Below are 26449 nucleotides of genomic sequence, written 5' to 3' on the forward strand. Positions count from 1 at the left end.
ATGGCAGCAAAGCAGAATTTCCAGTGCTTGGAGGACCAGCTTCTGTGCCCTGTTTGTCTGGAGGTCTTCAAGCAGCCTTTGATGCTCCAGTGTGGTCATAGTTATTGCAAGAACTGTGTCCTATCTCTGTCTGGAAACCTGGACAATTATTTTACTTGCCCTGTGTGTCGGAAGATGGTGGACTGCAGCAGCTCTTCTCCTAATGTATCACTAGCTCGTGTTATTGACACCTTGACAGTGATAAGTGGGTCCAGTGGCAATCAAGAAAACTGCAGGGATCACCACAACCCCTTGAGCCTCTACTGTGAGAAAGACCATCAGATAATCTGTGGGCTCTGCGGAATTATTGGACAACACAAGCAACATAAATTAACCCCTCTCTCCAGTGTGTATGAGAGGATGAAGGTAATGATTAGTGCTTTTGCCTTCTGTATATTGACTGTGACTAACAGCAGATTAAGCAAGCCCTCTTTGTTGCCATTTGGGGGGGGGGGGGGAGAGAATGTGCAAAATACAAGTTGTAAACCCCATTGAAATGAGTCTATCTGCAACGCAAAAGTGCTGAAACTGCTCCTCAAAAAAATCAACCCCATGGAAGGTAAATTTTGGTATCAGTTTTAGGGTAAAAGTGTAAAGGACTGAAAATGTAAAGATACATTTTCACTGGAGTAAAGAAGTCAAATACACAGAATTTGAAAACTGAAGTATAAATGTGAGAGAGGGTGGAATATAATTAAAGGGGGAAGAGGCGGGGGAATGTTTACTCACAGCCAAAGGAGAAAACTTGGAGGAAAAGAGAATTCAGCATTGTGTGGTCCTTCATTTGCTGAGCCTGGTCTCGGCCAATGAACTTGCAAATTCTATACTATTTTAACTGACTTATTTGCCACTGGGCACTGAAAATATACAAAGCTAGCAATAGCTTGAGATGAGGAATTTGTTGCAGGGCATTAAGTGAAAAGCAGCAAGGATTAATATCTTTGAATGTTTTTCTGAGCAACGTACCTATGTAAGTGTGTTTTAAATGGGATCAAAATAGACCAAAGTGATCCAGTGTGTTGTTAAACATGAGGTATGTTAATGTAAAAATAAGTCACTATTAAAGTTAGTAGAAAGTGGTACCGCAGTTAGACGCTGCTGCACCATTCCAATAACCTGGGTTCAATCCAGATACCCAGTGCTGTCTATGTGGTGTTTGCATGTTTTCCCTGCAACTACATGGGTTTTGTTTCCCTTCCACATTCCAAAAAAGGTGCTTCAAGTTTACGTGACTATTTTAAATTGCCTCTTGATTTAGGTGGGTGGCAGGAGAATTGAGGATTAGCTAATGTGTATGTGAGAAGAGAGTGGGTTGTAGAGAAATAAGTAGGAGAATGGGATTGCTGGCAATGCTTTGAAACCCAAATGGCCTAAAAAAATAAGAAGGCATAAAAAATATCTATTTATTCACAAAATGCTGGAGTAGGGTCTCGACCCGAAACGTCACCCATTCCTTCTCTCCCGAGATGCTGCCTGACCTGCTGAGTTACTCCAGCATTTTGTGAATAAATCGATTTGTACCAGCATCTGCAGTTATTTTCTTATAAAAAATATCTAATTATTTGTGGAAATAGCACTGCAATAAAATTAGATTTTTGCAAGATTGAGAAAGAATACAATAAAGTACAGATCTTAAACAATGAAATTTTTTTAAAAACAGTCTTGAAGAAGGGACTCGACCCGAAACATCACCCATTCCTTCTCTCCAGAGATGTTGCCTGTCCCTCTGAGTTACTCCAGCTTTTTGTATCCATCTTCAGTTTAAACCAGCATCTGCAGGTCCTTCCTACACATGAAGCAATTCGAAGGTAATCTGCATATGGAATTAGATAGCAATTGTCTGTTGGACTAGACTGCAATGATAAAAGCCTATGTGTAGAATGAGGTGACTGCAATGAAGTCAGCCTGTCCATCAGGTTGGATAACACAGATCAACTGTATTACATTTCAAATTAGATTATTTCTTTTTAATAACTAGTAAATAATGATAAGTAGAGTTGAGACTCACTATAAGCCTCTAACGCTACAACATCTCTAAGATCTCATGCATTTCCATAGGAAAAATATGGAGAGTCAAAATGGAGAGCTGATACAATTTTAAAGATACCACAGGAACAGAGATATTGCGATGAATGTACATAAATCCTTGACCACAGCAGGGAATTTTGACAAGGCTGTTGAAAGAGCAGTTGATTCTTTAACTGATACATTGAAGTTCTGTAAATCTTTACAAATCATGTGTTAGACCTCAGGTGGGATATGTTCAAATCTGTGAACCACAAATACATAGGATATGAAGGCTTTATGTTCTTTATTGGACTGGTAAATGGGAAAAGGAATTCAATATTATTTAGCAAATAAGATTACAGGGAGATTTAATAGCAATGTTTGAAATCATGAAGGGGTTTGATAAGATAAGTGAATGGTTGGTAAACAGAGGAAATATTTATGTACTAGGTACACAATAAAGAAATATATAGAGGCACAAGAAATTGCAAATGCTGGAATCTGGAGTTTAAAAAAAAGAGAGGTGCTGGAGAAATTCAGTGAGTCAAGCAGATCCGTGGAAGGAAATGGACAGACAAAGGTTTAGGTGGAGGCCTTTTACCTTGAGTGAAAGAGTAGTGGGGAGAAAGTCAGTGGGATAAGGATCGAGATGGCAACGGAGCCTGGGAAACGATAAATGAGGACATCAAAAGGCAACAAATTCTAGAATCAGATAAGAAAGGAAGGCAGTGAATGGTACCAATTATAGGTGGGATGGTGGCATATGGGAACAGGGAGGGGAGGAGTATGGGGGAGAGGGGGGGAAATGGGTGATGGGCAGATGGGATAAGTAGGGAGGAAGGAAAAGGCAGGGTGAAAATGGGCTGGAGATATTGTAGGAAGAAGTGATGTGTGAAAGAACCATGGTAGACAGGAGCAGAGAGAAAGAGGCAGGGGATGTGGGTCATCTAGAATTGGAGAATTCAGTGCTCATTCCATTTGGGTTGTAGTCCAGGTTTTGTAAAAATAATAATAAATATGTGCTTTTTTATAACATGAACTTGTGGATGAAGAATCAATAATCAATCATTTTATAAGAACAAGCACAGGCACATAGGGTTATGGCTTTCTTCTATGGTGCAGCATATTCTGATTCTGATATGACTATTTGATTAGGAATAAGACTGATAGATGTAGAGGAGACTTTATCCAGAAAAAAAGCATCACAGTTCTTTCTATGTGCTGCAAGCATGGCCAGTATTATTTGTAGAATCCAATGAGTTAACTGTGAAGATAGAATGAATTGCTCACCTTAAGGAGAAATAGGTGAAAATAATGGGGATGAATCAGACTGCACATTATAGGTAGAAGGGATAAAATGAATGGAGCAATACATGGTTGATTTCATGATTTTATGACCAAAACTACGCGGAATGAATATGTAAGTTAGAGAACCTAGCCCTAAAATCAAAGGGAGAAAAGTTGAAGACTTTTTTTTAAATTGTCATTGAAAAGCATCATTATTTCACTGGCATTGAATAGATATATAATCAGCACAGTAAACACTAATGTGTGGAGCATTGTATCTGCTAAGAGTCAGTATTAACTATTAATATGAATAGAAGGGTTCTTTGCTTCTCATCCTACTTGTCTGGTCAATAGACAATAGACAATAGACAATAGGTGCAGGAGTAGGCCATTCAGCCCTTCGAGCCAGCACCGCCATTCAATGCGATCATGGCTGATCACTATCAATCAGTACCCCGTTCCTGCCTTCTCCCCATACCCCCTCACTCCGCTATCCTTAAGAGCTCTATCCAGCTCTCTCTTGAAAGCATCCAACGAACTGGCCTCCACTGCCTTCTGAGGCAGAGAATTCCACACCTTCACCACCCTCTGACTGAAAAAGTTCTTCCTCATCTCCGTTCTAAATGGCCTACCCCTTATTCTCAAACTGTGGCCCCTTGTTCTGGACTCCCCCAACATTGGGAACATGTTATCTGCCTCTAATGTGTCCAATCCCCTAATTATCTTATATGTTTCAATAAGATCCCCCCTCATCCTTCTAAATTCCAGTGTATACAAGCCCAATCGCTCCAGCCTTTCAACATACGACAGTCCCGCCATTCCGGGAATTAATCTAGTGAACCTACGCTGCACGCCCTCCATAGCAAGAATATCCTTCCTCAAATTTGGAGACCAAAACTGCACACAGTACTCCAGGTGCGGTCTCACCAGGGCCCGGTACAACTGTAGAAGGACCTCTTTGCTCCTATACTCAACTCCTCTTGTTACGAAGGCCAACATTCCATTGGCTTTCTTCACTGCCTGCTGAACCTGCATGCTTCCTTTCATTGACTGATGCACTAGGACACCCAGATCTCGTTGAACTCCCCCTCCTCCTAACTTGACACCATTCAGATAATAATCTGCCTTTCTATTCTTACTTCCAAAGTGAATAACCTCACACTTATCTACATTAAACTGCATCTGCCATGTATCCGCCCACTCACACAACCTGTCCAGGTCACCCTGCAGCCTTATTGCATCTTCCTCACAACTTAGTATCATCTGCAAATTTGCTAATGGTACTTTTAATCCCTTCGTCTAAGTCATTAATGTATATACAGTCATTGGTGTTCCTATGAATCCGTTAAACCAGCAAACATGAAAGACATTCTCCCATAATTGCTTTTTTAGCATCTTTGATGTTCTTAAACACAAAACTTCAGCTTCCAATATTTCTTGTGGGTGGGATAACTAGAATCAGTGGTCAAAATAAGATCTCAAAATAATCCATTCAGGACAAAAATGGGAAGAAATTTCCCAACCCAGGGAGAGATCTTTGGAATTCTCTACCTGAGAGTGCTATGAAAGCTTACTCATTGAGTAAGAGTAGAGGAGATTAATAACTTTTAAAATATCAATGAATATGAGGTTAGTGCAGTAAAATGGCACTAATATAAAAACTTTTTGAAACCGGCACAAAAATTACTTGCTCTTCCATTTATGAGTATTGGTTTATTAGTGCCAAGATACAGTGAAAAAATTGTTTTGCATGCCACCAAACCATACACGATTACAACAGGAGTGCAAAAAATGAAAGGAAACTGAGTGCAGCATACAGCTACAGCTGCAGAGAAAGTGCAGGTTAAAAAAGTGCAAGGGCCCCAACAAAGTAGGTTGGGAGATTGGGAATATATCCAGAGATCCATTCAAGAGTCTGATTACAGTAGGTAGGAAGCTGTTCTTGAACCTGGTGGTACCTACATTCAAGCGTTGCCATTTTCTGGCTGACAGGAGAGGAAAAAAGAAAGAATGACTGGATGCAAGCCGTACTTAATTGTGTTGCCAGTGTGAAGTGTAGATGAAGGGGAGGCTGGTTTGTGTGCATCCGCAACCGTCTGCAATTTCTTGCAGTCTTGAGTAGAGCAGTTGGCAAACCTACTTGTGATGCATCATAATAGTGCATCTGAAGGAATTATTAAGAGTGGTTAGAGACATGTGAATTACACTTCTAAGTCAATGACTTGCTCCTTTGTTTAGCTAACATTAAGGGAGAGGTTGTCTTGACACCATGTTACTAAGTTCTCTATCTGATGAATAGAATAGAATTAACTGTGATATAACGTTTTGCATACAGTTATAGTAGAACCTCTTTGTTGTATATCCTACTTATCATTAAGATAGGATAGCATCCATGTGCTTTATTAACTGTCTTATTAACCAAGGGCCTTTTTTCCTGCTGCTCCACTCAATATCCTCCAATATATTGTATGTCCTTTGCCATGTTGCACTTTCCCAAATGCAGTACCTCAGGTTTTCTCAATTAATTTCCTATACCCACATTCCTGCTCATATCTTCATTCAGTTGAAAGCTTTCCTCCCGTTTTTAGTTTTAGTATCATCTGCAAAAAGCTGAAATAACTTAGTACTAACCCTATGGACCTCCACTAGCAATGTCTTTCCAGTCACAAGATCTTCAGACAGCCATTACCCTTTGATTCCTGTCACTGAACCAGTTTTGGATCCATCTTGTCACTCTATGTTAATCTACCATTTGGAAGCTTGTCAAAAGCTTTGCTAAAATCAATGGAGACTACATCAGTGCACTGCTTTCATTCACTCGCCTTGTTGTCTCTTCCTGCAACCATTAGTTGTCAAATTGATTACAGTTAAATCACAAGTGAGCACAATGAAGGAAGGAGCTCTCTCATCTATTTGCGAAATACTGTTTAATCTAAATCTTTCGCTTGGGCAACACGTGTCCTGAGAAGAAATCTTAGCCTTTTTGTCGTCGTCGTTTTCACACCTTATCCTTCCATATCTCCAGACTCCCTCTCCCCTGAGTCTCAGTCTAAAGAAGGGTCTCAACTCAAAACGTCACCTATCTATCCAGAGATGCTGCCTGTCCCGCTGAGTTACTCCAGCCTTTTGCTGTTGTTTTTCTTCACAGGAACAACTTGCTTTGCTCATAACAGGAGCTCAGATGCAAAAGAACAACACGGAGAGGAACATAAACAGATTAAGACACAACAGAACTCGTATTATTGTGAGTCTAATAACTCTTGGGATGGTGTATAATGTTTGGTGCGTGCTTTCTTTTTGAAAAGAGCATTGGTAAAAAATGTAATGATTGTTTATAAGAAATTAATCAATTTTCTTGGCAGACTCAATTCCCACCACACAGCATGTTCTGAAATGCATTCTTCCAAAACGGTATTGATGGAAACAGTTATCTCAGTATACTACACAGACTTATGACAGGTTTACAAAATTCTGAGAGGCACAGATAATGGAGAGATAACAACCCTTATCAGTGATGTATATAAAAATGGGTATAGATTCATATTAAGGGATAGGTGATTTAGAAGGCATTTGAAGAAGATTTTTATTGGAGGAAGATTTTTTTCACCCGGATGTGGTTGAAATCTGAAACCTACTACATGGAGCTTTGATGGATGCAAGAACTCTCAGAATATTTAAGAAAGATTTAGATGTCATGCTGTAGAAAGCAATGAGTTATGTGTTGGGAAATTGGATCAGTACTTAATGACCAGCACAGACAGATGGGATGAAGGATCTGTTTCCATGCTGTTAGACACAGTTGTTCTATGATCACAAAGGCATTGTGAAAGGAAGATGCATACCATATTGTTTGCCAACTTACTTGCGTTCTACATAATTTGCCGCTGTTCTTCAGAAAATACCACGTTTAGGGCTATATTATTCAGGATAAATCTACCATAATGACAATGTGCAAAAATAATAAAACAGAATAACAAAACAAATACTTAACCTATTTTATATTATGTAAAAATGTCCTGACATTAACAGAATGTCCAAAATATTAGGAAATATTTCCAAAATCATCTGAGTTGCATGTCCGTTTCATGAGCGTTATTATGAGCGTTTCAATGGTTCAGAGAAGCCCGTCCCTCCATCGCAATGTGGAAGCCCATGGTTGAAATGGTGGAACCCGGAAATACTAAAAAATGAAATAATTTCCATGTTTCATAAGAGTTCTTTCCACCAGTGTTATTAACAAGTTTTGCCATTCACTTTGGATGGTGTGAGATTCAGCTAGCAGGTCCAATTAAGTTACTATTCACTATTGATAACACTCAAAATAAGTACATATGTCTCACGACCATCTTTGGTGATGATAATGTTGATATCTTTCCAAACATCCAAGATTTCACAGCAAATGAACTCCAGATACAAATTGCAGGACAGCGCAAGGTCTTGCTTTCAGGACTGCCCTGATAAACACGCATTTTTTCTTTGCTCTTATTACGTTCCTTGACACAGTCTAGTTTGCAAATCCACATAGAAAATACTACTGACCTACACAATACTAGTATAATTCATATCACTCACTTCCCCATTACTCCACATTATGGGTGGAAAGTATTCCTTTTAGGAAATTAAAAACACAGTATGTATTCACAGTGCATGTTATCAATATGTTATCAACAATACTATGATCATGTCCTCCAATTTCTCTCACCTTATTCCTTCCATGTCTTTGTTTTGCTTGCTAAACTTGTTACTCCATATTCTCCCTATTAAAACTGTTTCCTCTTTTGCTTTGATTATTTCATCCATTTTCCCCACAAGAAAGTCTTTTCTCTCTTGCTTGTGTTCCACCAGAATGAATCTGATGTCTGCAAATTGGTGATTCAGAAAGAATTCCAGGAACTCAGAGGTTTTGTTGATGAGGAAGAGGCCAACTTCATTCAGTCCATACAGTTAAAGTGTACCACTACTGTTGAAACAATTGATGAACAATTGGAAGAAATGTCCAAAACACTGAAACAGCTGAAGGAAGTTGAGGCTTCATTGAAAAAATTGGGCAATGAAAATCATTTAGATTTCATAAGGGTAAGTATACAGTAATTACTTTTCCCCAATCAAGCTGGATTTGGATAGAATTTTAAGAATGATCATGTAGTATATAGAAAAGTGTGTTAATATATGTCTCGCAAATAAATCAGTAATTAGAAAGGAAGATAGAAAGATATGAAATGTAGAACAATGATATATATAAAGGATCAAATTGGGTAATCCATCAATTCTAATTCTCTCCCTGACTATTAATCAATGTTGCAGTTTATCCAGTTCTTGCTTTGCTCAGTATTAGAACACACATTTTGAATGAATGACAAATACATTTTATACGTAAACAGCACACATTTTTTACACATAATAAATGCTTTTTACACATTTAAATAAGTACCTTTTATCTTGATGGACTCAATTTTTGTTTTCTCAATGCTGATTTAATCAGATGTTAATGATTGAGGAGAAATCCCAGCAATTCAGAAGCTTGATGAAGAGTTAAATTCATGGAGATCATACTATTCGAGTGCACCATTGCCATTTCTACATTGGCAGTGGTTTATTGGAATGCAAAATCATTTAGGTGCACAATAATATCACCAAAATATTGACTGCATCTAAATAAAATCAAAGGCAGCATAAGAAAATGGTAATCAACAACTAATACCAAACCATGCAATTTATCAAATAACTGCAAGTGACATAGTACTAATGAATCAAGTATAAAGGCCATCAAAGGATGTGAGTTGCACAAATGTCACTGCACAGTTGATGTGATAGTAAGTCCAACAATCAGGTTCAATCCCTGATCTTTGCTGATTTAGCTGAGTGCAACATGTGTTGACATTACTCTTCAAGAAAGTTTATGTCTGCAAGTCAACAACCTCTTCCTCAATGTCAGCAAGACAAAGGAGATTGTGATTGACTTCAGGAAGCGAACCAGTACACACACCCCAGTAGACATTGATGGTGCCAAAGTAGAGATGGTCGAAAGCTTCAAGTTCTTAGGAATAAATATCACCAAGTAAATATTTGTCCTTGACCAGCCACATTGAAGCAATGGCCAAGAAAGCACACCAACACCTCTACTGTTTAGAAGACTTAGGTAGTTCGGCATGTACCCAACAACCCTCACCACCTTTTACAGATGCACCGTAGAAAGCATTTTATCAGGTTGCATTACAGCAAGGATTGGGAACAGCTCCATCCAAGACCGCTAGAAATTGCAAATTGTCGTGGACGCAGCCCGGACCATCACGCAAACCAACTTCCCTTCCATGGACTCCATCTACACTTCATGCTGCCTCAGCAAAGCCACCAGCATAATCAAAAGTCTTATCCCGGTCACTCCCTCTTCTCCCCTATCCCATCAGGCAATTTATGGTACAGAAGTTTGAAATCGCATACCTCCAGCTCAGGAACAGTTTCTTCCCAGCTGTTACCAGGCAACTGAACCGTCCTCTCTCCAGCCGGAGAGCAGTCCTGGCCCATCTATCTCATTGAAGATCTTTGAACTATTTTTAATGGACTTTATCAGACTTTATTTTGCACTAAATGTTACACCCTTTATCCTGAATCTCTATACTGTGGACAGCTTGATTGTAATCATGTATAGCCTTTTCAGTGACTGGATGCAACAAAAAGCTTTACATCGTAACTCGATACCTGTGACAATAATAAACTAAGTTAAACTAAACTAAACACAACACACAAGTTCTGCAAAACCTGGTTGAATAAGTTCTTGGCCAATGAGCTCACTTGTGCCTCCTCCCACGTGACACTTATGATTGCACATGGTGAACTATGCTTCATCTCTATATCCAACAAAGGAGATAATGAGAAGGAACAAATACTCCGTTGGAAGTAAGTTTTCATTGCAGAAAGCTTTTGAAGATGCGAGGAAGGCTTAGTGTTAAATAGACAATAGACAATTGGTGCAGGAGTAGGCCATTCGGCCTTCAAGCCAGCACCGCCATTCAACGTGATCATGGCTGATCATTCACAATCAGTACCCCGTTCCTGCCTTCTCCCCATTCCCCCTGACACCCCATACCCCCTGACTCCACTAAATAGGAAGAATATTTAGAGTAAACAGTGAGACTTACGGAAGAAGGGTGAGTAAAAGCTGTTTGTTTCCAATAGTAAACGAGAACAATCATTTTTCACACTAGTGAGGTTGAAAATCACACCAGGAACAAATTTTAAATGTGCATTATTATTGAAATTAATTGGGGTAGAGGCTTATGATATCCCTGAATGGCAACAGTGTCTGTGGAGTTCCAAAGTTTGTGTCAACCATCCCATTACTTCTACAAAGTCCATTGTACATCAGAGAATGTGCTATTCGTAAGATTTGCTAAAGGTCAGTCTCCTGGAATTTAGTGTGGAAGAAATTAATTGAGAGGGAAATTAAAGGGAAATGAAAAACGGAGACTTCGCAGGTTTGCTTCAAGAGACTTTATTGCATGATATCATGGAGAGATGGCGGCAGTTAACTGCTCACCAGTTCTCTGACTTCACAGCAGAATTAGCCGACAGTTATACTGTGCAGTAAACAATTTTTTTTTTTTTTTAGATACAACTAAACAAAAATGTACTATCTACTACATGGGTACCAATTATTTCATTAGTCATAACATACTTTTTGTTTATGTCAATCTTATTCAACAACAGATGGTTAATACAAGTCAAACACAATGCAAGGGCATCTTGACATTATTCTATCTCACCTTTTAGGCGGCCTGTGCCACCATCCCCTCTCCGAGCCAATCATAAACCCCTATTTACTGCAATGTTTCTACACTACTAGCGGTAGGGGGCGCGGGTGGTCTTTTGTAACACACTGCTGATAGAAACAAACTTCCTTATCTCCGTGTACTATTTCATGTTTCCATTTACCATCCAACTTTCAACACATTCCTGGACAAGAGGTCATACATCTAATCTTATTTTGCCGATTCCCACGAACCTCTTCAACACCTGGTCAACGAGAGATGTCAATTGTCACATCGAAACACCCTTCGTTACCTTGTCAATTCCAATCAAAATTAAGTAAGAAAGGATATTAATATTTTCTTCCACTTAGCTTTAACTTTCCAACTTTAACTCAATAATGGGTTAAAGGATCTATGAATCAACCTACAGGCCTATCTAATTTCCATAAAATACAGAAAGATATATATGCTAGTGTATATAATGAACAGAAACAAGTTACTAATTCAGGATCAACAAGAAGCAATTTCTAGGGACACAAGAGTCTGTAGATGCAGGAATTCTAAGCAAAACATAAACTGCTGGAGGAGCTCGGCATGTTAGCCTGCGTCTGTGGAAGAAAAATTCACTACAGATGCTGCCTGACCTACTGAGATCCACCAGCAATGTTTTTTGCTCCAGAATCAGTTCCAATCCATGTTCAGTACTTGGTACATTGGGAGCAGAATGTTGAGATGAGATTTCACCGATATAACCTGAGAAGCAGTGGCTCTAAACATTGAAGTATTGACATCCCACTGTGAAACGATGGTACACATTTAATCTCACACAAGATTAGCTTTACTATTGCAACCCTATTACCACAGGAAACTTGTGAGATATGCTCAACACCTCCTCACCTGAGAGATGGAATCAAATGATTGTGGGGGGTAGTGGTCGGCTGGAACTAGTTGGCAATAACTGGTGGCAGGCCATCCATCTGGATTTGAGGGAAGCAAGACCTGTGAATGCGGAAATATGATGAATTTAAAAATCATAGAAAAGTAACGGCTAATGTTTCCATTTCTAATTTATTTCTTAAAATTTAATTTTTATTTTCTCAACATTTTTCAGGAGTACAGTTCGATCGCCTCAATGTAAGTGCAATTTCCAATTTCTCTGTTGCTTCATTCACTGCTAATGAAACAAGATTAATAATGCTCTTGATTGTATTTTTTCTGGACTCTTATTGATTTCCTCCAATTTGTTAAGTCTCTTGATGGCTCAAAAAACTGGCACTGAGGATCTCCTGAGCCATATAAACCAGGAGTGATTCCTACCCCAGAGTGATCAGAGATTTCAGAAACCTCCAAAATAAAAAAATGAATAAATATCCTTCCTTTTTAATATCGTCCCTCAGCAAAGGATTGACTGCTGGGTGAGGACAGGATGGAGTTGCCTGTGCTGACCCCCACATCCAAACATTTCAAAGATACTAAAGAGTGCTCTGTGACACTGCAATTCTTTAGGCACACTATCAAATAAACTAACTTTCCTCTATATTAAGGGTTGCAGTTGTTCTTTTGCTGAGGATATGGGTGTGGGATTTTGAGCACCAGCTGCTGTTTAGCCCCGAAATATCAACAGCTTCATTTACCGGCAAATTGGGAAGAAAAGGAGCATGTAAATTGGAGAGGAAGCAATGGAAGTGGGTAAGGGAAGGAGACCACTGTAGTAAGAAAGTATTTTATTTAAATGCAGCACCACTCAGTCTCTGATCATTCAAACCAGTGGTACTGAGATGCTTCAGGCACATTATGATAGGGATTTCTTAACTGAAATTGAAGATGGTTAGTAATCCTTGAGAACTGCCTGTGTACTGCATCATTGCAGGTCTTTGCTTTGACTCTAAGTGGACTGTACTCGGCCATAACAATACCACCGACCCTGCAGTATCCAAACTTGCAGATAGCTACATAAAGCTTAAATCTCTTAGGGTTTGGGGAATTTATTAATTACCTGGTTATCAACATGCAAATCCCATTTTGCAAATCCCTCACTTAAAAGATACGTATGCTGGGAGTAGGCCTATTAACACAATGTGCTTGATTAAGTTAGCTGGTTCTCCCACCACCAACCACCACGTCCCATCTGATTCTCATTAATCAGTTCTTAAGGATTCCAAATTCTTTCGATGAAACAGTTGATATCAAATAAAATAAATATATCATTATTTTCAATGTACAATTCCTTTATTAATAGTGGTTTCTCAGTTTCTGGAAAGAACACAAGTGCTGGAGTAACTCAGAGGGTCAGGCAGGATCTCTGGGGAACATGGATAGGTAACATTTCGGTCGGGAACCTTCTTCAGACTCTTCAAAAGGATCCCAACCGAAAACATTGCCTGTCCATGTTCTCCAGAGATGCTGTCTGACTCGCTGAATTATTCCAGCATTTTGTGTACTTTTGTGTAAACCAGCATCTGCATTTCCTTGCTTCTACATTCTCAGTTTAGTAGACTAGGTTAAACTTACTTCATCCCAATGTCCTAACATATTGTTTTCTTCAGTTATTATGTTTGAAATTGGTACTTCATGGAGCTGAGCAAACATTGATAAGAGAAAATACTAAGATCAGGTGCCAGTTTAAGAGAGGTGACCGCTAGATAGGGGAAAGCACCAAAGTAGGTTTCAAGATTGGGAAACTTGTTTACTTTTGCACAAAAGACAGGAATGTGGGTGTTGGATTCTATTCTGGCAAGCCCCTTTATATAGGGTATGATTCCAGTGTGCAAACTACAAATGATTCTTATCACAGTCACAATGCTTACAGATTACATTACCTAATGCAGAAATACAGTAGGTGTTAGTAATACACTTAACCTAAGTCAAGAACAATTGTTTTGTCACACAAATAAGTTTACACCAGCCAATAGATGATTGTAGTATTTACACAAGAAAAGGCAGTTAATGTTCCCACAGTAGTGACATTGCACATGACTTCATGGACTATTTTCACTTCCAAATAAAATAATATCTAAAATACATGCATGAAACTGAGGCCTTTTACATTTGCAGAATGGGTGCACAGTGGCACAACAGTAGAGTTGCTGCCTTAGAGCACCAGAGACACGGGTTCGATCCTGACTAAGGGTGTTGTCCGTATTGGAGTTTGTACGTTCTCACTGTGACCGCGTGGGTTTTCTCCAGGTGCTTCAGTTTCCACTCAGATTCCAAAGATGTGTGGGTTTGTGGGTTAATTGGCCCCTTTAAATTGTGTAGTACCCCAAGTGGGCAAGAGGCGGGTGATAGTTGGTTGGCGTGGACTCGGTGGGCCAAAGGGCCCGTTTCCACAGAGTATCTCTAAACTAAACTAAACTAAACTAAGCAAAGACACAATGTTAAATTTCAACATTGTGTTGACATTAATTAAAATAGTTCTGGGCATCAGAGTTTGGGAAGGACTTTCAAGATGTAGGGGATATATAAACACTTGCTACTACTAGTTTGTGATTTAGATTTGTTTATCATTTGAATAATAAGGACAACTTTTCACACTTGGAGGCACTAGAAATAAGACACAGGATACTTACTATTGATTGAAACAAATTATAACACCAATTAAAATTGAATTTGATATACGTATGGCATGACAGACAAAGGCCAGATAAATGGGACTGAATTACAGCACTTCCTCCAGCAATTGATCCTGTTTTTTGATCAATTAAATAGTAAGGTGTTGATTACCCCTTTAAAAAGTTAAGATTGGGACAGTTCTTCCTCATTGCTGAACAAGTATATACATGTGCAAAATTAAGTGAAACCATTGGTTGAAGAGGTAAACTTTTTAAATGACATCTGATGTCAAATTTACATTCCAAATCGATTGGCATCAAGGTCTAGGGCACCAGTTGGAACTTTGAGGACAACTGTGGGGTGACACAGTAGCGCAGCAGGAGAGTTGTTGCTTCACAGCGTCAGAGACCTGAGTTTGATCCTGACTATGGGTGCTGTCTGTACGGAGTTTGTACATTCTCCCTACAGGATTTCTCCGAGTTAATTGACTTCTGTAAAATTGTAAATTGTCGCTTGTGTAGGATAGTGCTGGTGTACGGGGTGATCACTGGTTGGCGCAGACTCAGTGGGCCAAAGGGCCTGTCTCCACACTGAATCTCTAAAGTCTAAAGCAAAGAAATGAAGAACACAGTTTCCTATCTCTCACTGCAGGTACAAAATAACTTGAGCAAGTTCAGCAGCAACGAAAAGATTGGAAAACCAGTGTAGCTATAAGGAACTTATTCAATTCTATTTGCTAAACTTAGGAGTGAAAGGCTGGAATATATAAAATAAAATGGGAAACATATTTACAGTCCTCATTAATAATGGCAGGAGGTACCACTTTACAATGTCACAGCAGGTTTGGGATTATACAGTATTTTTAGGATGTAACAAGTAGAATGGATAAGGGAGAGCCAGTGGATGTGGTGTATCTGGACTTTCAAAAGGCCTTTGACAAGGCCCCACACAAGAGATTAGCGTGCAAACTTAGAGCACATGGTATTGGGGTAGGGTAATGACATGGATAGAAAATTGGTTGGCAGACAGGAAGCAAAGAGTAGGATTCAACGGGTCCTTTTCAGAATGGCAGGCAGTGTCTAGTGGGGTGCCGCAAAGCTCAGTGCTGTGATCACCGTTATTTACAATATATATTAACAATTTAGACGATGGAATTAAATGTAACATCTCCAAGTTTGTGGATGACACAAAGCTGGGTGACAGTGTGAGCCGCGAGGAGGATGCTATGACACTGCCGGGTGACTTGGATAAGTTGGGTGAGTGGGCAGATGCATGACTGATGCAGTATAATGTGGATAAAGGTGAGGTTATCCACTTTGGTGGCAAGAACAAGAAGGCAGATTATTATCTGAATGGTGTCAGATTAGGAAAAGGGGAGGTGCAACGAGGCCTAGGTGTCCTTGAACATCAGTCACTGAAAGTAAGCATGCAGGTATAGCAGGCAGTGAAGAAAGCTAATGGCATGTTGGCCTTCATAGCGAGAGGATTTGAGTATAGGAGCAAGGAGGTCCTACTGCAGTTGTACAGGGCCCTGGTGAGACCGCACCTGGAGTATTGTGTGCAGTTTTGGTCTCCTAATTTGAGGAAGGACATTATTGCTATTGAGGGATGCAGTGTAGGTTCACCAGGTTAATTCTCAGGATAGCGGGACTGACATATGATGAAAAAATGGATCGACTGTGCTTATATTCACTGGAATTTAAAAGGATGAGAGGGGATCTTATAGAAACATATAAAATTCTTAAGGATATGATTGGACTGGCTCGATGCAGGAAAAATGTTCTCCATGTTGGGGGAGTCCAGAACCAGGGGCCACGGTTTAAGAATAAGGGGTAGGCTATTTAGGACAGAAATAAGGAAAAATGTATACAGCCAGAGAGTTGTGAATCTGTGGAATTCTCTTCCACAGAAGGCAGTGAAGCCCAATTCACTGGATGTAATCAAGAGAGACTTAGATATAACTCTTAGGGCTAACGGAATCAAGGAATATGGGAAGAAAGCAGGAACAGGGTACTGATTCTGGATGATATTGAATCATGGCGCTGGCTCGAAGGGCCAAATGACCTGCTCCTGCACCTATTTTCTATTTTTCTATATATAATAGGAATGAACTGCAGATGCTGGTTGATACCAAAGAAAGACACAAAATGCTGGAGTAACTCAGCAGGTCAGGCAGCATTCCTGGAGAACATGGATAGGCAACGTTTCAGGATGGAATTATTGAACAGTTGCTACTGGTACCGCTCAATAATTCCAAAAGCATTTCTGCAAAACACAGAGAAGAAAATGAGATATTCAGATTACTGGGCAGATCCCTCTTCCATTTAAGATTCCAAGGCAGAAAGTATTTCCCCTTGAATTGTAGATGCAGCCATGTTCATTGACAGTAGGTCAACTGCAGGGATCAGTTCCTGTTTGCATGGTTTGTGTGAGATGCAAATGTGAGTGCTCACAATTACGATGCTCGAGACAATCTAGAGAAACAAGTATTTTATTTGCAAGTCTGCAGAGTTGGGTGCCTTCCCTCTCATGACACACCGAGGTCGGGAAAATCCCTTCTTTTTTATTCACTTCACTTTACAATTGTCACATCTTAAATTCCTCCCCTTCGGGCTCCTTCCAATCGGAGCACTGAGGTGCACAATCTACCGTCATCGCCCCTGTTGCCTCCCACATCATACATCGCATGTACATTTAAATGAGGCATCTTGTCATGCGGGGCGTTTTTGCAATATTCATTTATCTCATTAGGCATGCGCAGTACAGAGTAGTTCATGCCCTCTCCCCTAGTGCTCTGGTCATCTTGCCCTCTCTCCTAGTTCTTTGGATATCTTGCCCTTATCCTCGGAATGTCACAATTTACTCTTGCGGTTCTTAGTCAGGTCAGCTATTTCTCATGGTCCTTAGTTTAAATCAATTAACCCTTTTTACTTCTCTCTCACAATCCACCCTTTTTCTTATGCCACGCTACTTTGATTTATACTATTTCCTCCTTTTCTAGTGCTAACAGCAGAGTCTTTGCCTCTCTATATTCCTCCTGCTGGTCATACTGTACTCTGCAGGCCATCATGGTGATGTCGTTCTTTGTCAGGGCCGTCTCCATCAATCGCTGAGACAACCCCCGTATGCAGGGAATGATACAACATCCGAATAGACACATCAACCCCATCACAACTACCACTGATGTTAGGGCTGATGTAAAGATGTGCTTCCATTTCCCAAACCAGGAGTCTAGAAACCCGGTCCAGGAGGTGTCTACCCCAGAGTTTTCGGCCAATTCGATAGAGAGGGAGGTGAGACTTGCTAGGGCTCTTGATACAGACCCATCAGGAGCAGTGTTGTTGGGGATGTAGGTGCAACATTGTTCCCCAAACATCACACACACCCCCCCTTTCTCAGCCAGGAGCATGTCCAAGGCTATGCGATTTTGCCAGGCCATTAGGCTGGTAGCTGTCAGTTGTTCCGCTAATCCTTCAACTGCATCTCGAGTGTAATTTATAAAGCGTTGTTGATTGTAGTACAGGTAGTTTATCCAGTCCACATTTTTATTAATTGTGGACCACCAGAAGAGTATGGACTCAAAGCCAGCAGCTATCTGGTTTCTGGCTTTGAATTCATCGGGTACCCCTCTTGGCACCCCTATTGCATCTATATAGATGTGTGTGTCAAATGATCCTCTCACCTCTCTCCTTTGCCGTCGGCCCCCTTCATTGAGTTTGACCGCATGCTCTACTGCTATGGTGAAGGGCATCATTAGTTGTGTAAGGGTACAGGTTCCCGTCCATGACCCTGGTAGCCGGGGCCACAGGGTATCCTCTCCGCACCACCACCAGACATCGGCTCTACTGACTATCTGCTTTCTCAGCCAGGAGCTACTGAACAGTGACCCCTGTTCCTCAGCTGTAATGTTATACATCTGATTGCAGTTTAGCACCTCCCCCATTTCCTGTCCATCTGGGTTATATCTTGTATAGCACTCAATGGCGGAGGTCGAGGGTCTTTCCTTTGGCCCTTCGTGTTGTTGTTGCTAGCCGGGAATAGGTAATGGTAGCTCTGGCAGGTCTCATTCTTTGGTAGTATGGGATTCGTGAATAGTTGCAGTATACATGACATAGCCCCAGGTGTCCTATTCCAATTCAGGGAAATGGTACTGGGACCAGCTGAGGCTTAGCTCCGGCGCAGGCGTAGCAATTGGTTTGTTACATACTTCTGGCCGTGTACATCATCCAGGTAAGCCAGGTGTTGGTTCCCTTTCCCCCTGTTGGTATTCCCTCCCCATACAATTGCATTAATTCTATTTCTCCTGTTACTATCATTATATTTAAATCCTTAGGCTCATACTCCGTGGTGACATTGCGGACTACAGGTGGTGCTGGGGTAACCCAGGGATCCCTACTCTGACTGTCTTCTATCTGGAACATTTCCCCCTTATCCTCATATTTTACCATGTATCCGTCCCGTTCTACCTCTATTTCAAACCTCAGGCATGCGCCCTTCCCTGTTTTATCTGCACATATCCAATACCTACCACTTTCCTTCATTTGAACCCTCTGTATGCTTACATATACACGTCCTGGCAATCCCTCATTTGGGTTTTGATATACTCTCCACCTATCAGTTTGATAGGTGGGCTTATGCCACCCCTCTCTAGATGAAGTGAATACCTCGTGCCAATCTTTACAGGGATGGGTGCATACATACATCCTATGACCACACCACCATTTTCCTTCACATACATCAAATGGGATGGTGGTGGCCCTTCTATTCTGTGGTATAGTTATTTTTATGCATGTTACATTACTCACAACCTGGATAACCACCCAGCACCCGATCCACCAGCACAAAGTCTTCATTTTCCGTGCGGGGTCCTGGTGAATACCAAAGTCAATGGCTCCTTTCCTCCACGTGCCGTCTACGGGCTGATATTGTCTGGTGGGGCCTCCACGGGACCCTTAAATCGACTTGCGTGTGTCCACCCTTTTTCTTTTGTTCGTACTGCTGTCTCGGTGGTTAATAACACAAGGTAGGGTCCAGTCCACCTAGGTTGCAACTTTTCTTCCTTCCACGTTTTTATTAGTACCCAGTCTCCAGCCTTGACTGAGTGAATCGGAAAATCCAGTGGCGGGCTCTGGGCCAGTAATCCTTTAGTTTTTAGTTCTGCAAGAGATTGGGATACTGCCAGTAAATAGTTCCTTGAGAACACGTCGTTCCCTGGTATTGTTGGGATCCCTTCTATCTTTCCTAAGTACGGGAGCCCGAATAACATTTCATATGGGGATACCCCTATATCTTTCCGAGGTGCCGTTCGGTTTCTTAACAAGGCTATCGGAAGGCACTTAGTCCAGGGGAGTCTCGTTTCCTCTACTAACTTGGTGATTTGGGTCTTTAAGGTGCCATTCATTCTTTCCACCTTTCCGGAACTCTGGGGATGCCATGGTGTATGCAATTTCCATTCAATCCCTAATGCTTCACATATCATTTTATGTGTTTTGGAGGCAAAATGGGTCCCTCTATCTGAGTCTTATGTTTCCACAATCCCATATCTGGGTATAATTTGCTCCAATAATACCTTGGCTACCGACTGTGAGGTGGCAGTTGCTGTAGGGAATGCTTCTACCCATCTAGTGAAATGGTCTACTACCACTAACAGGTATTTCCATCTCTGTATCCGGGGCAACTCGGTGAAGTCTATCTGTATTCTTTGGAAGGGTCTTATTGCTAATGGTTGTCCTCCTCCTGGGACTGCTCTCATGATTTTTTTTGTTGATTCGCTGACATATTACACAACCCCCTATGACTTGTTTGGCCATGGTATACATCCCACGGCAAGCGTAGGTCCTGAGGAGGGTATCACAGAGGGCTTGGGTTCCCCAATGGCTTTGCCCATGCAGCCTCCCTAATAACTCACTTATAATTTCTTTGTTCAATAGCTGCTTTCCATCCGGTGTCCACCATTTCCCATTTGGGGTACGCCGGGCTCCCATTTCTCTCATGTGTTCCTGCTCTTTTTCACCAAAGATAGGTATCTTTTCCTCGGGTTCCCTTAAAGGTATCAGTGACATCATTTCTACCGTCTGATCTGTGGCTGCTCTCTTTGCCACCTCATCCGCTGCCCTATTTCCTCGGACTTCCAGGGTGTTACCCTTCTGATGCCCTGCCACATGTGCTATGGCTACCCGTTCTGGTTTCTGCAAGGCCTCCAGTGTCTGTCCTATCAATTGCTCATGCGCTAATTCTTTCCCCCGAGCTGTTATCATTCCTCGCTCTTTCCAGATCTTCCCAAAGGTGTGTACTACCCCAAAGGCGTATTTTGAGTCGGTACACACTTCCTTCCTTTCCCTCCAATAGTTCCAAAGCTCTCATTAGTGCGTATAATTCACAAGATTGGGCTGACCAACTATCAGGCAGCCTGCCACTTTCAATTTCCTCCATAGTTTCCCCATTCACTATACCGTATCCACTATGTCTTTTTCCATCTATACAGAGTATACAACTGGACCACTACTCTTCCCTCTACCGGTGCTGTGCCTATTCCCAATTGTATTTGTAAATCTCTGCCCATTAAATTTACGCCAGCCTGGGGTACTAAGATCAGGTCCTCTACCGCCTCCCGGTTTTCATACCTTACATTCACTCCTCCTATCTCGGGAGCTACCATCACAGTTCCCCCTACCCCGGTAATTTTTACTCTCCCTTGTCCTGCCTCCGTTCCTGTTGGTACTTTGGTCACACTTGATCGCTCCGCTCCTGAATCTACCATGAACACCGTATCTTCTCCTTGGGGTCCTATTTTTAAATTTACCAGGGGCTCCCTTCTATAGTCCCTCGACCCCAAGGACGAGAACCCCTGACCCCCCCTATTCATTTTCCATCATACTGTACGTGCGGGACTCCGCTACAAGCTCAGGGCACTCCCTTTTGAAGTGTCCTTCCTTATTACAAAAATAACATTTTGAAGGCCCTGTCCTCCAACCTTGTCCCGTACCCGTATTTCCCCGGCCCCTGCCGTAACCTTCTCCATATCCCCCTCTTCTACGGCCTCTGCCGCCTCCTCTCCCTCTGCCTTGGGCGTAACTCCCCCGCCGTCCTGTACTTCCCTGTTCCTTGTCTACTACTTGCTTTACTGCCTGTAACATAATCTTTGCCTTTCCCTTCTGTTTCTCCTCATCCCTCCGCACGTACACTTTCTGGGCCTCCGTAAGCAACTGAGGTAGTGATCTCTCATTCCAATCATCCACCTTTTCTAACTTTTTCCTCACATCAGGCCAGGATTTAGTCACGAAATTGGCCCTGAGCAGTTGTTGTCCTGCCTCTGATGCCTGCTGATTACATGCCTGTGTTTCTACGTTGCTGTCTCCCTCATACTCCTCATTTGCTGCCTGACGGGTCCCATAAATCTTTCTGTCCCTGAGGTCCTGCAGCCTTTTGATGTCTGCTTCTAGTTCCCGTGCTTCTTGCTTCATCCTTTCCTTTTCCCGCTGCCCCCTTCTCTGTCTATATTCCTTTATGTCTTGCTCATCGTTCCAAGTTGTGACTTCTCCCTCTATCTCCACTATTCCCTTTTACCAAAGGGCACTGCTTTGTTCCGTCCTGGCTGGAATAGGGAGGGGGATACCCAGGGTCCCATAGGCTGGGGTACAGAGTTGATTTTTTTTCTCCTGAAGCTCCTGACTTTCATGCTGTTTTGGGGGTCTTTCACCCTTGTTTGGGGTGGTATTCTTTTCCTGCTATGCTTTCCTCAGCCTTTCTCCTTCTATTCTAAACAATTTAAGTACGTCTAGTTATTTTTCCTTTTTCGTTACTCGGGTTTCTGATTTATCCTTAGGCTTATAGTTCTTAATTAACACTCCCATTTCATCACACATGTTTATATCAAAATATAAATATATCAAAATATAAATATATCAAAATTTATATCATATTTATATCATTCCGTGGGCCATTTCGTAACCAATTGTTTCGTCCTTTTTTTTTCCATTTCTCAGAGTGTTTTTTAAAAAATATCCTCTTTGGATACGGGGAACTTCCTACTTAGTAGTTCAACTGCAGTTATTTTATTCATTGTATTCGTCTTATATTATTTTATTCATTGTATTCGTCTTATATTATGTTAGTGCACTTGGTCAGTCAGTTTAAATGCAGTCCTTGTTCTCACTCCGTTCCGTCTCTATAGTCACTATGCTACCTATTACGCTATTTCTATCTTCTATAGTTCTACTATATTCCTTTAATATTTATTCTGAGGCATCGGCAAGCCTGTGATTCCTGTGATTCTTTCAGGATTTATTCTTCGCTTTCCCCTTACAAGCATAACAACTTTCCTCCAGATTAGGGGAAGCTTTTGAATTAACAAACACATTTAATGCCTGCCGTACTCAATCCTCATCGGAGCCCAGTCGTGGCCACCAGACTGAACTCCCTTTTATTGGTTCCTTTGGCCAATCAAAATAACAGAACTTAATAATTTTTGTCTTCTCCAATCCCTGGGTTTTCCCTGCCCCCAATGGCTCAGCATTCGCCCCAACGGACTATCAGGCGGAATGCGGGGGTTGGGCTTACCGCCCTTCCCCTCCCTTTTGGGCTTTCCGTTTTCACTGCCCATCCTCCCGATCGGAATTCCCCTCCGATCATTTATTCTCCCGATCGGAATTCCCCTCCGATCTTAGCTGTAATCGCCCGAGTAGTACTTAATAGTCAGTTTTCTTACCCGGGTCTTGTGCACAAGAATCACTCGATTTAGCTCCTCGCGATTTCCTGGTCCTCCCACTTGTTTCTCGAGTCTCTGGTCCAGGTATCACTCGCTCAAACCGCTGACGGCAAGCAAGGAGTCTGAGACCGCTGAACTCAGCGGGGTGCACCGTCCCTTCTTCCGTATACTCCCGTCAGCCGGCCGGAGTGGCGATCCCGGACGAGCCCCCAAGTTGTGAGATGCAAATGTGAGTGCTCACAATTACGATGCTCGAGACAATCTAGAGAAACAAGTATTTTATTTGCAAGTCTGCAGAGTTGGGTGCCTTCCCTCTCATGACACACCGAGGTCGGGAAAATCCCTTCTTTTTTATTCACTTCACTTTACAATTGTCACATCTTAAATTCCTCACCTTCGGGCTCCTTCCAATCGGAGCACTGAGGTGCACAATCTACCGTCATCGCCCCTGTTGCCTCCCACATCATACATCGCATGTACATTTAAATGAGGCATCTTGTCATGCGGGGCGTTTTTGCAATATTCATTTATCTCATTAGGCATGCGCAGTACAGAGTAGTTCATGCCCTCTCCCCTAGTGCTCTGGTCATCTTGCCCTCTCTCCTAGTTCTTTGGATATCTTGCCCTTATCCTCGGAATGTCACTATTTACTCTTGCGGTTCTTAGTCAGGTCAGCTATTTCTCATGGTCCTTAGTTTAAATCAATTAACCCTTTTTACTTCTCTCTCACAGTTTGGGTGTTTTATATATTTACCATCCTTTTAGATGCAAACAGATGCCAGAGCCACAGTCAGACAAAATCTTCAGTACCGTCTTGTTCAAGCCTGGCTTTAGGCATGATGACGTCAAACTAACCGTTTGGAAAAAACTGCAGAAGCGGATTTTACCAGGTAGGTTTGAACATTTACCTTGTTAACAAATGGGATCCAGATGTTGCCAGACAGATGATTAAAAAGAATTATGGTGGAATTTAATTTACAAATGCATGATACACCAACTTGGTACTAATACTGGGGAAAGATTATTTGAAGACTTGTGTTGGTCCACCCTGTCCAAGGATGTATTTTGAGTCTTTAAAGGGTACTGAAGTGTGAATATTTTTTTTCTATGGTTGAGCACATTCACCTGAGTATTACTGTTTTTTCCTGCATCCGAGAACCTCAACATCATCCAGGACAAAACCATTGATTTGATCGACATTCAATCTTTTCTTATAACTTTAGCATACTGTGTCTGAAGAGTGTAATGCATACAGAAGGCATTGCAACCTCTCACCAAGGTTTGGGAAAAAGGATGGGTGGCGTTTCGGTCCGGAACCCTTCTTCAGACTGCCATATCAGTCTGAAGAAGGGTTCCGACCCGAAACCTCACCCATTCTTTTTCTCCAGCGATGCTGCTTGACCCGTTGAGTTACTCCATCACTTTGTATCTTTCGTATAAAGCAGTATCTGTAGTCCCTTCCTACACATCTTACCAAGGATTCTTTGACATTCCCAACCTCCTGATTTTCACCGCTTAGATGGTGATTGCATGGGAATACCACCTCTTGGTAAGTTCCCTGTAAAGTCACTCACCATACAAATCTGGATTCATCTTGCTGTCGCTTCATCCTTGCTGGGTACTTTCACAACTTTTGCAATGCTACTTTCTCACCTAACAATGGACAGTCAGTTAATACTAGCCTTGCTAGCAACAGCCATATCACCAAATTGAATCAAAATAGGCCTCTTGCAATGTCTCCAGTGCTATGATTTGCAATAGTCCCAATCAGCTGAGAAAGTATATATTCATAAAATTAACCCCTGAGAACATAAACACAAACAGAATTTAATTGTTTTTTTTAGTGATTCAAGTAGCAAGTTTTCTCCATGCAGCTTCCTGGATACTTATTGGAATTGTTTGTTTTATCTCTTTCAGAACCAGAGGAGTTAAAATTAGATCCCAGCACCGCACACCCACTTCTGATCATAACCAACAGTAGCACCAGGGTAGAATGTGGAACTTACCTCAAGCGCTTGTCGTTGGTACAGGAGCGATTTGATTACAACACCTGCATTCTTGCTAACAAAGGGTTTTCCTCAGGCAAGCACTATTGGCAAGTGATTGTCGATGACAAGATTAGGTGGCGCCTTGGCGTTATTAAAGGTACCACAGGCCGCAAAGGGAAGTTAAACAAGACTCCTGAGAATGGTGTGTGGATGATTGGAGTGAAAGAAGGAAAAAATTATGAGGCATATCAGAATCCCAAAATTCAGCTTTCACTCTTGGTGAGACCACGGAAGATTGGTGTGTTCCTTGATTATGAGGGCGGGCGACTTTCATTCTATAATGTGGATAATCCGGATGAGCTGAGTTTGATCTATGTTTTTAATTCAGCCTTTCAAAGAAAGATTTATCCAATTTTTGACCTCTGCTGTGTTGACAGAAGCAATGACTTAGCACCTATCACACTTTGCCGTGTTTGAATTTATTCGAACAAACAGCAGGAGGCATAAAAGGCATCATGCAAATATAAACCACTACTTATCTGATGCCCTGGTTAGCAGTTATAGTATCATAATTAATACGGTCCCAATCTTATAACATGACTCATCATTTAAAAGGCAGCATTTAGTTCACATGATCTTTCTTTTAAACTTACTATTTGATCTCCTGAATTAGCAAGAAATACGTTTGTAATGTTTAGCTGTAAAGTAGATTTTCATTTCACGGAGCTTAATTGTTTAGGACATTGAACTGTGGGGTTTATTGGTTTATACAAATTATCCAAATGTAATGAATTTTACCAAAATGTGCTGCAATCAAATCCACAACAATTAACCATTTGTATATGTCTAGACTTGGGTCAAAAGAACCAATGTGAAAAGTATAACATTCTATCTCATCTTTTTTCAAGATTTTTCCATCTCCAACAAAGAGTGATTTTGTTTTGTGATGTCCATTGGTTGATATCTGGAATGTAACAGTTGTGTGATGGATGCAAATGTTATTGTCCTTGTTCAATTTGTATCTTGAACATTTATTGTATGGGGGGATGGATATTTGGTCCATCATGCCCCGGCTGACTCTTTGAAAGACCTGACCAATTTGTCTCATTTCCCTGGTCCAT

General features: G+C 41.3%; 1 protein-coding gene across 1 annotated transcript; it reads left to right on the forward strand.

The window, feature by feature from the left end:
* Positions 1-26049, forward strand: LOC144606406 (E3 ubiquitin-protein ligase TRIM50-like). Its single transcript, XM_078422458.1, has 6 exons — positions 1-405; positions 6482-6577; positions 8179-8409; positions 12193-12215; positions 24106-24230; positions 25258-26049. Exons 1-6 carry the CDS (start codon positions 1-3, stop codon positions 25803-25805), a joined length of 1428 nt encoding a protein of 475 aa, XP_078278584.1. The 3' UTR covers positions 25806-26049.
* Positions 26050-26449: the final 400 nt, after the last annotated feature.

This window comes from Rhinoraja longicauda, chromosome 26, assembly GCF_053455715.1.
Source record: "Rhinoraja longicauda isolate Sanriku21f chromosome 26, sRhiLon1.1, whole genome shotgun sequence".
NCBI lineage: Eukaryota > Metazoa > Chordata > Chondrichthyes > Rajiformes > Arhynchobatidae > Rhinoraja > Rhinoraja longicauda.

Bases quoted from the DNA above. Each gene is read 5' to 3' on its own strand.
- LOC144606406 (XM_078422458.1), top strand. From the start codon at position 1: ATGGCAGCAAAGCAGAATTTCCAGTGCTTGGAGGACCAGCTTCTGTGC. The intron at 8,410-12,192 runs GTAAGTATACAG...AACATTTTTCAG, and splicing joins ATCATTTAGATTTCATAAGG to GAGTACAGTTCGATCGCCTC. The intron at 24,231-25,257 runs GTAGGTTTGAAC...TATCTCTTTCAG, and splicing joins GCAGAAGCGGATTTTACCAG to AACCAGAGGAGTTAAAATTA.